The 10,680-nt window shown below is 35.7% G+C and overlaps 1 protein-coding gene across 3 annotated transcripts in view; it reads left to right on the forward strand.

The window, feature by feature from the left end:
• The window catches only part of ACVR2A (activin A receptor, type IIA), a 99,375-nt gene that overhangs the window by 72,980 nt on the left and 15,715 nt on the right, over positions 1-10,680 (forward strand). For 2 of the 3 annotated variants that reach the window (XM_014534022.1, XM_005859279.2), the window contains 2 exons: positions 4,805-4,828; positions 8,578-8,721. In XM_014534022.1, the coding sequence (XP_014389508.1) occupies positions 4,805-4,828; positions 8,578-8,721 (168 nt within the window). The remainder of the gene's footprint in view (positions 1-4,804; positions 4,829-8,577; positions 8,722-10,680) is intronic. The other variant, XM_014534023.1, reaches the window with a different exon arrangement.

Consider the following 10,680-nt stretch of genomic DNA (forward strand, 5'->3'; position numbering starts at 1 on the left):
TGGGGGGGGAAAATGCTTTAGAAATAGTACAGGGCTATTACAAATGTCTCTTCCTTCTGTGTTCCACCTTTGTGTGTGATTGTTTTTATATTGATAACCTAAATTACACCTTACTTTTATACATACTTCTATACTAATTCTGGGAAAAGTGTCATAAATTATCCATAGACATGCAGCTTGAAAAAAAAAATTACTCTCATTAGGCATATGTAAGCTGTTTCACTTACAAACACACAGATAGGCCCACTTGGAGATTGCCTGAAATCCTGTGTTCAAAAGCCAAAGGAAGGGAAAGGAAGAAAGGGAAATTTAAAAAAAGGTGCTTCAAAAGCTTAAAGTAAGTTAAAGCTACACATTAAAATTAAAGCACCTTGTTTCTAAGACTGACTTCCATTTAAATTAAAAAGCGTTGAGTTCAGTTTTTCTTTGGCCTGTGGAGAACCCAGTCTGCCAATTTACAAATGGGACTGATGCATGTAGACCAGAGGACATTATTCCTCCTTGTCTGGCAAGGAGATGGTAGACAGGAAGAAGTAAGTTTGCTTTCCTCTCTATTCTTATTTCCTGGACCTCATCCTGGATCTGTTTCTCCACTCCTAGCTACTTCATTGCTGTCAAACCTTTTTCTATTAATTTGAGATTATAAAAATGAATAAAAGTCTGTTTATTAGTGAAAGCTGCTCATATCAGATAGGCTGGGAGGTATGAAAGTTTGTTTTGTTTAACCACTCACCTAATGCTTGAGTGCCCATCGTGTGCCAGGCACCATGCTGGATGTGCAGTGGTAAGCAAGCACCAGGACAGTCCTTGCCAGTAGCCCTTTTGGAGCCCACAGTTAATACGTAGATGAATGAAAAGTAGGTTGGTTGATTGGTTGTTTGACTTTACAGTTTGGAAATGAAGGACATAGAGAGTAAGAAGGGAGTTGCTTCAATAATTTTGGGCAATGATGGAGGGAAGGAGGGAGAAGTACCTGATTCTAGCTCTTTAGTGATTAGGAGAAGAGCCACATCTGGGGTGCTCAGTTAATGTTAAGTCCTCAATAAGTGTTAGCTATTATTGCTATCAGAATAACAACTTCAAAATTTTACTCAAAATCAATCATTGTTATTGAAACCATTGTAGATACATGTCAATACTTTGAAATTGATTTAGTGTAATAAAAGATTTCATTTTGACTCTATCAGGTGCTATACAGAGCACTTAAGATTAACTCATTTAATCTTTCAACATCCCATGATTTAGGTCCTATTTTAAATCCATTTTATAGATTAAGAAAACCAAGACACGGGTAGGTAAATCAGTTGGCCTAGAGTCATTTTGCTGATTGGCAAAAACGCCTGTGCATCTATATCCAAGGATTAAATTCATTGAAGTAATTTTAATTTAATGGCTTATTTCTGTAAATAATAATGTGGGGTTCATAAAAAACTAAAATAGGGTGAGGGTAAAGATCAGAGTACATAAATTACGTTTAAAAAAGTTTTTATAGTGAGCATATATAGACTTATAGATAAACATAACCACTTTCCCATATCACAATACATTAATGTATAGCACGGTCCTTTTCATTTTTTCAGCCTTACTTTCAGAATTCAAGTGCTGAAATGAACAAAAAATTTTTCATACCAATAAAATCTGATGGTACTGAGCAGCAACCAAAAGGAGAATGGGCATCCCTACATCTCTTTCAGACTTTTAACCTCAGGGCTGGCTACCCTGAGGAACTAACAGCTTCTTAGGGAATGTGTTCAGAATTCTAATTTTATCCACCTTGGTCTGTTTTTGCTTTGCTTTCAGGAGGATTAGATGAGAGAAACTGTAGGAAGTAGGAGTTGATATATCACAGGAATTTTGAAACTCTATTTGGATTGGAATCATGGCTGTGCATTTGACAGTATCCTTATTATTGAATCTGTTAATGTATAATGTCTTGCTTTCCTTAGCTCAGAAACATTTGTCCTCATACACACACTGTGTTATTTCTTTATAGATCCTATTTCTATCTACTTGGCAATAGTCTTTTTATAATTAGCGATTGTAAAGTTTCTTAGAATGTAAGATAATTAGATGACTAAGAGGAGACAAATTTAGAATTTATCAGTTTTCAAATACGTTGGGTAGGGGGTTCTTAATTCTTCTAAGAAGTTTTTGAGTGATATCAGAATAGTTTAAGTAGGGGAAAATGTATATTATATGTCATATATATTTATTTATAGTATGCAAATGAACCTAAATCCCTATTTCTAGGAAGATTTCTTTGTATTCCAGTTTTGTATATCTAAATGTCTCCACCTAGATGTCTCCAAGCACTTGACATTCAAGGGTAGTGATCTCTCTCAAACCTGTTTCTCAGTAAATGGAACCAATAACCATTTGGTTGTGCAAGTTAGGATTGTAGGATGGGTCCCAATGTTGTTTTTATACTTTATCTTTTTATTTTTTCCTCTCTCTCTATTGTTTAAGGTATTACATATGTGCCCTTATCCTCCCATTGCCCTCCCACTCCCCCCACTCATACCCTCACCCCCCCGGTGTCTGTGTCCTTTGGTTAGGCTTATATGCATGCATACAAGTCCTTTGGTTGATCTCTCTCCCTTACCCTCACCCTCCCCAACCTTCCTTCCCTCTGAGGTTTGATGGTCTGATCGATGCTTTTCTGTCTCTGGATCTGTTTTTGTTCATCAGTTTATGTTGTTCATTATATTCCACAAATGAGTGAGATGATGTGATATTTATCTTTCTCTGATTGGCTTATTTCACTTAGCATAATGCTCTCCCTTATCTTCCTACCTCTAATACTTATTCCATTTCTCAAGGATCCTCTTCTCAGGAAGATCTTCTCTTATTTAACTTGCCAGTTTAAGTTAAACTCCTTACAGGTGCTCAAGGTACTGAATTCCTTTTTCTTGCTCTTTATAATTATGCATTTATTAGTGTAATCTTTGATTAGCTTAGTCTTTCTTACCTACACTATAGTAAGCATCAAGAGAGCCTAGATAGTCAGTGCCTGACACAAACTCGGCACTCAGTAAAGATTTGTTGAATCATGGAGAAGTACTGTTCATTCCTTTCTGATGTTTGACAGTTAATTTTTTTTCCCCTTAAGGAAAGTTTTTTAAAAGAATTTTATTCAGCAAACCTAAATACTTGATATTAATGTGCTTATTTGGTTTTCACTGCTTTCTCCAGTTATAGTTAGTGACATTCAAGTTCCATTTTCCATTTGTGAATCCAGACTGTTTTGTTTGGTTCCTTTATATCTATTTATGTATTTTGGTGAATTTATTTTTTTGGATTCTGTTTGGACCCTTTTATTTTATAACATTGTTGATACATTGAGGCCTGTTCTTGGTGTCTCTTGTTTAGTTTGCATCATTCTATAGTTTATTCTAATGTGTACATTGAACAAGTTTATACTTTTTGGTAAGGTTCGTGAATGGCACCTGCTTGCACAATGTTATTACAGTGGCATCTTTATCTCTGAAAGCACCTGTATGAAAACAAAACCTGAGAGGTGCTTAAACCTTGGGAAGCTATCGTCTAGTTATTCATGTGGCATGTATTTCTTACAAGGAATGAATTTTACTCTGGAGTACTGATAAGATGTTTTAATAGTAGGATTAGCTAAGCCAATAAAGGCATGTATTTCTTACAAGGAATGAATTTTACTCTGGAGTACTGATAAGATGTTTTAATAGTAGGATTAGCTAAGCCTTTTACATGAATTATAAACAATCCTGAATTGTCACAGGAAAAAATTAAGAAGGCAAAAAAACTAGTTAAGCAACTGGTATAGATAAATGAGCTGTCAAATATTTTTTTGTTGCTATTTTTCTCTTTAGAAATATTGGAAACTGGAGAATATAATCAGTGATTGGAGGGATTCATAGCCTTCCTTTACACTGTGGTGACAATATTTCTCTTAATTTTTAATTTGGGCCCTTACCTATTTTGTGATGACTAGGGCATTGAAAATCTTGTTCTCTATGAGTGTCCTCAGATTGAAAAGTATGTTTGGATACTTGTTCTCAGGGCCACCGCTGCTTGAATTCTTTACTGTTGCTGTGGCTAGAGAAATAGAATAGCAGTGGGCCTGGTCTGTCACTCTTTCTATTTAATTCTGACCTTCTTAGTCTTCCCTTCTTTTTTTTTACCCTAGTGTATTGTTGCACACATTCACATTGGCACCGGAAACAGTTTTCTGTTTCACTGTTATGCTTTTACTGCCTTCGATGAAAGGGATGTGCAGCAGTTCAGGAAGTAGAAGATTCTAGAGATTGTGAAGATAACTGTCAGAGAGTGTGGTCTGAGCTATATAGTGCTGCTCTTACAAATTTTGTTAAAGGCAATACTGCCCTCTGGTGTCCAGAAGTCAATTCCAATGCATTTCTTCTCAATTAAATTACTTGTACTCTTATAGCTAAGACAATATAACTTCTTAGGAAAAATAAGTAACAGTTATTTAAGATTTGGTTTAGTTTATTTACTGGCTTAAAGTCCATTCGATCAGGTAACTTGGGGTTATACAAGAGTCATCTGTCTGATAGGTAATGTCCCAGTTTGTTTTTTCAAATATTACTTTCCTTTGTTTTATAAGGAAAGTGTTCCCAAGTCTCATTTTAGAAATATTATACAGTGGATCATTGCCAATTTTTTTTCCCCTTAAGGAAAGTTTTTTAAAAGAATTTTAAAAAGCTAAATCATTATCCTTCTTCCTTCACTTTTGTAACTGATGTGTCATTTTTCATTTCATTCTGGATATAAATCGTAATTTCTTTTGCCTGTGTTTTTTCTTCACAAGCACGCCTTTCATATAATGATAGAGGTAAGATGCATTGATGTTTGTTTTATGGTTGTGGAACTTTTTTGTGGATGCATACTAAACATTTTGTTCTTAGATTATTTGTTATTGCTTTATTGTGCATCCTTTATAGTTTATACATTTATGTTATGAAGTTTTTTTTCTACTTTTGGTATTGAAAACATGATTGATTTGCCATAATAATAGTTTTTGGTTTAAAGGATTGTTAACAATATTTATACTCACCTGAGGTGGAATGTAGACACAATTGTTTTAGTTGATTAGAAGTTAACACCTAATGGCAAGATTTTTAGTCTTAAAATCTTTGTATTGGTTAATTCTTATATAACATCATTAGCTTAAATGTTAGCATGTCCTCACCTTTGATAGGTGCTGACTTTCTGGTTGAATCCATTATCTTTTAATGTGGAATCTATATTTTCAGATAGTTTCTTTCATCTTTGACATCTTTAGCAAATGGACTAGCTAGGGAAGTATAACTTGATTTTTCACTGTGTGGTAGTTTAAAACTTTAATTAGAGTTCAGCCTTCATCTGGAGAATTCAGAATAAGTAAAATGATCACAAACTTCTTTGCAGTTCTTTCTTTGAACAATGTATTCAGGTATTGGTTATAGTAGTGTTAGTGTGTTGGGGTGGGAGGCACTTTTGCCAGCTGTAGTCATTTATTGCTTCATAACATGATGTCTCACGAGGCCATAATTTTCACATACAAATGGGTAAAGAAGGGATGTAATCAGAGCCATGTTCTAATGCGTATCTTTTTAACTGCAAATATAGTATGGATACTGCAAAAGAACCAGAGACTTAGGGAGATTTTTTAGAAATTCTGCAGTCCTCATAGCTGCTCCCACCTGAAAGTAGTTTTTCTGCATGGCAGGGCAAATCCCTGTTTTACGGATAACAATACAATGTTGCTGTCTTTTTGAAGTTTAAGTCTGAATTAGTCTTCCCAGGTATTCTTATACTTTAAAGGTATAAATCTTTATATCTAGAATCGAGCATTGTTTTTTGTGTGGGTAAATTAGTATAATGATGTTAATAACTGAAAATCATTTATAATCTTGGATTATAGAATAAGTAAAAGCTAGATATTAGAGATTCAGTTAAAGCTTAATAAAGAACTGAAAAGTATGAAATAGAAGAACATTCTACTGATTTTTTATTGAAAAAGCAAAAGATATGTTGATTGATGTTATAAATTTTAGATAGTGGTACCTATTATAGTTACTGTTTTTTTTACCCAACCTTTTAAGTATTATAGGATGTTATTTATAAAGAATATTTCTTATTTGATACTCTATAGGAATGTACTTTTGAAGACCTTTTTATCACCCTTTGAAAATTGGCCAGTATTCTTAATTTAAGCTTTTTACTTATAACTAATTTTGACAGTGGTTATGTTTTCAGGCTATGATATAATGGTAATATCATTAGGAGAGCTATCTAAGATTTCTCACTGAAATAATGGTAGCTTAGAAGCCTGCTAAACAGAGCCTTGGAAACATGGGAACTTTGAAGTTTATCTTTGCATTTGAAAAACACTCAATTATTTTTTTTCTAAGCATAGACATTAAAATTTATTATGTTTCCTAAAATTAAGATTAATGTTATGTTAAATCATGTTTTGAACTGCTGACATATTCTTAATTTGATTTGTGAATTAAGTAATCCAAATCCTGTTTAATAGACATCATTTCCAGGTAGATGGTACTCTAGAACCAAGAATGGGCAATGTATATGTTATCCAGAGACATTATCAGTTAATTTATATATAAGTTATTAAAAATCGTAGTGTTTAAATTTAGAGCCATATTACCCTTTATTTGGTTATTTTTCCTTCAGCTTTCAGCTCTTATCTGTATATTTTAGTTTTTGGAATCCCAGCTTTGAAAATTCAAGTTTTCTAATTTACCTCTAAAGGAGGGGAAATCATTGACATTATTGTTTTAGTTACTTTAAGTTTTTCGAATTGAACTTTTTTAGTTAGTTAGCGTAAATTTTCTTTTATGCATTTATCCAATAATTCTTGGATTTTCAGCACTGAGTCCTTTGCCTCTAGAAGAGTAGTTTTCAACTTTTTTCCCCCTCCTGAATCCGCATTCACATAAGTAACAAACTTAGCAGTAGAATCTAAGAGTTTAAATGATCAAAGAATGAGGTAGGGAGGATTAAGTTTTACTAAAACCTTTCCAGAGATTTTTGTGTCCTCTCCCACTGAAGATAATAACTTTAGGGGCATACATCTATGAGATTTATATCTGACTCCCTGGATTTGTCCCTGTTAAAAACAAAAATACTCTTTATCTCTGCTAACCTTTCATGTTTTGAGTATGTGATGGAAAAACAACTTCTGTAGACATTTAAAAAAATAAATTGAAATGAGTCACAGGAAGTCTTGTAGTCATCTTACCGTTTTAAAAAATCGGAATTCTGAAACCGTTTTGTAAAAGATTGTCTACTTTAGTTGAAATTACATATTTTTTCTCTTTAATACTTTGCAGTGTTTCTATTCTTAAGGGTTCTTCTGATGTAGATGCGAACTTTTTAAAATCTCGAGTGGCACTGGCAGGCTGAATAATGCCTAAAGGGAGCACTCACAGTCTTGCGGCATTAGAAGAGGAGATCTTTTCTTTTTACGCGAGGGGAGGAGGCAGAGAGAGGTGCATCAGTATAGGGGTGACATACTATTTCCACATGTCTTATGTGCCACCAGTGTCATAATGTCTGTTGCTGTAGACACAGAAATTTTAGTTGCTCCCTATAATACTCATTATGCAGCCCTTCAAATACTTCTATTTTTTTTTCTTCTGGAAACTTTCCAAAAGGTTTCCTATGTCTTTTTTTCTTTGCAGATATTGAACTGATAAAATACTTTCAGTGAAGGGTTGCTACTCCAGTCTGTATAGGGAGGATTCCTTTGTCCTTTGTAAATGCTATACCCCTATTTGTATTTACTCCACTTAAAAAAGTTAACTATAGCGGTACACTCACTTCTCTTTCTTTTACCTACAGTTTGTATCACCTACCAGGATGACCACTCACTTTCTTGATTATTATTTGCACTTTTCTTTTGCCAGTCAGTTCCAGAACACTAATAATTTTTATCTCAGATCAGTTTTGGGAAATAATTATAAGCAAAGGGGTAAATTGTTAATAGGTTGGAACATTAGAATGAATGGAACAGTTGGGCTATAGCAACGTTAACTGACATTTCTTTTATGTGCTTTGCATTTGAGAATCACTGTGGGTATTTCTGAGATTAATTGAAGAAAGATTTTAAAGAGCAATTGGGGAAAGTAGAGGATTTTGAGGACAAGTTTTCTTTGAGACACAGCCATAATTTGCTGTTTCTGGCACTTTTTGAATCCTCATTCTGTAAGGAAGTATCAACTGGATGAAACCATTGAAATACTATTAATAGTATCCTAGAGGCCACAGAAAGTTTTAGTCAGGAAAATTAGTGACAGTGGATCAAAAAGATTTTAGATCTTTTTCCCCACTATACATTCATAGCAGTACTGCCGAATGTTCTTATGAAAACTCTTAATTCAAGTTGCTTGCCTTGTGATTACTATAGATAATTAGGAATGCTTGAGAACTCAGTTTGGGCAAGATTGAAGTTAATGTCATTTGTATGTGTTTACCTTTTCTGTCAATTGATTCCTCAGTACACTCAACTTTTCCCCTCACATTTAGAGAGATATGTATCAAGTGCTGCTTTTTAATATTATTATTGTTATTTATCTGTAGGACCCAGGACCACCCCCACCTTCTCCATTACTAGGTTTGAAGCCACTGCAGTTACTAGAAGTGAAAGCAAGGGGAAGATTTGGTTGTGTCTGGAAAGCCCAGTTGCTCAATGAATATGTCGCTGTGAAAATATTTCCAATACAGGTATGCTTATTATAGTTTTCTAATCTGCACACATAATTTTAAAAGATTGCAACTGCGTTGGTCTTTGTAACTCCAGTCTGAAAATACAAGCCATATGTTTCAAGGTGGTTCTTGTGGTACTAGGGAAAGCGGTTCTCCTTGTTAAGTCTGCCTTCTCATCTGAGAAATGGAATTAATGATATACTAGTCATTACGTTTTTTTGGAGTGGTGGAATTAAAATAAATGAACATATAGGAGATCTTTTGCCAGTAAAAATTCTAAAGAAATGCAAAGTGAATATGAAGATTCCAATAAAAATTTAATTAATGTCTGGGTGGTTAACTTTTAATATTCCATTGACATAATCAGAAAAAAAGCAAACAGAAGAATGAAAGAGTAAAGTGCTTTGTTTCAGAATTGCCGTTTGGAAGTATGTTATCAAACTGATTCATTTTTGTTGTACTTTGAGTGTTAATATAATTGCTTCAGATATTGCTTGTTGAATTTTCAGAGGCAGTTAATGAAGATGGCAAATAATTGGTTTACTGTTGAAATTTTCTTTTTAAAGGGGCTGACCTCATAAAACCTAGTCTAATGCACCCCTGAGCTATCTTCTGTTTTGTTTTGTTCCATTGAGAATGACTGTGGTATAGATCTGTGATGATTCCTTTTCCCTTTCTCTCATGTCTAAACCTCTGTGGCTAAAGCCATGCATGGTATTGCAATCCTGGCTGGGTTGGATGATGCTGGCTTCACCACTGTATCTGGACAGTAGATCTTCCTTATTCCAAAGTTACAATATAATCAACTTCTTCATCGTAATATACCTGGATTTTAGCCTTCTTGACTCTTCTAAAGCCTATTTCTTAGAGTCTATGAAAAAGTCTATTACTATTCTTTTTGGTAGAACTGCAGAAACTATATATTTTAGTTCTTAGAGGGAAAGTCTATTCTGTTGTGCCAAGATTCACAAATATTTGGATGATATTAATGTAAGATTAATAACAATAATAGTAGCTAACATTTTATTTGATGCTTCTATTGTGTCAGGTAGAGGTGTTTTACATATATGAGTACTGACTAATATATGTCCATACATATAATACAACACACACTATACATATCTCTATCTCTCTATATAAAAGCCTAAGTGACCGCTTGACTGTTTGCTGTGATGTGCACTTACCACCAGGGGGCAGACGCTTAATGCAGGAGCTGCCCCCTGGTGGTCAGTGTGCTCCCACAGCGGGAGTGTCGCTCAGCTTACCGGGATTACAGGGGCTGGGATGAGCAGGAGCGGCTCCTCCCCGGATCCCTGCAGGCCACGCCAAGGGACCTCACTGGTGCACGAATCCGTGCACTGGGCCTCTAGTCTATTTATATAAAACCCTAATATGCAAATTGACCAAATGGCAGAACGACCTGCGGAACGACTGGTCAGCCGGGGGCAGGGCTGGTGAGCGGGTGGCGCCAGGCCAGCCAAGGCGGGTGCCTGTGGGCAGAGGGAGGCAACCGGTGGCGGTGGTGTGATTGGGGGGCAGGGCCTGCCAGCAAGTGGGCAGCACCACTCCCCAATCGCCCTGCCAGTGTTGGTGGGGGGGTGGGGCTGGCCCGTGAGCAGATGGTGCCAGGCTGCCAGCCAAGGGAGGTGCCAGTGGGAGCCCCCCCCGATCGCCCCACCAGTCGTCCCACAGATCGGCCCTGATCGCCGGCCAGGCCTAGGGACCCTACCCTATATATTGGGAACAGTCTCTTAGATTTACAAATTAAAATCTGGCAAGGCTACTTTAGCACTGAAGAAACAGGATGATGCAGCAATGACATGCATGGACTCTGGCTTGCACATTTTGTGGTCAGCCCTGATTCTGACACTTATAACTGTGTGACAAAGCCAATTACTTAACTTCTCTCTGCTTCAGGTTTTCCACCCATAAGATGGGGGAAATGGTACTACTGCCTCAGAAGGATCATGTTATGTA

Source organism: Myotis brandtii, unplaced genomic scaffold (assembly GCF_000412655.1).
Source record: "Myotis brandtii unplaced genomic scaffold, ASM41265v1 scaffold125, whole genome shotgun sequence".
NCBI lineage: Eukaryota > Metazoa > Chordata > Mammalia > Chiroptera > Vespertilionidae > Myotis > Myotis brandtii.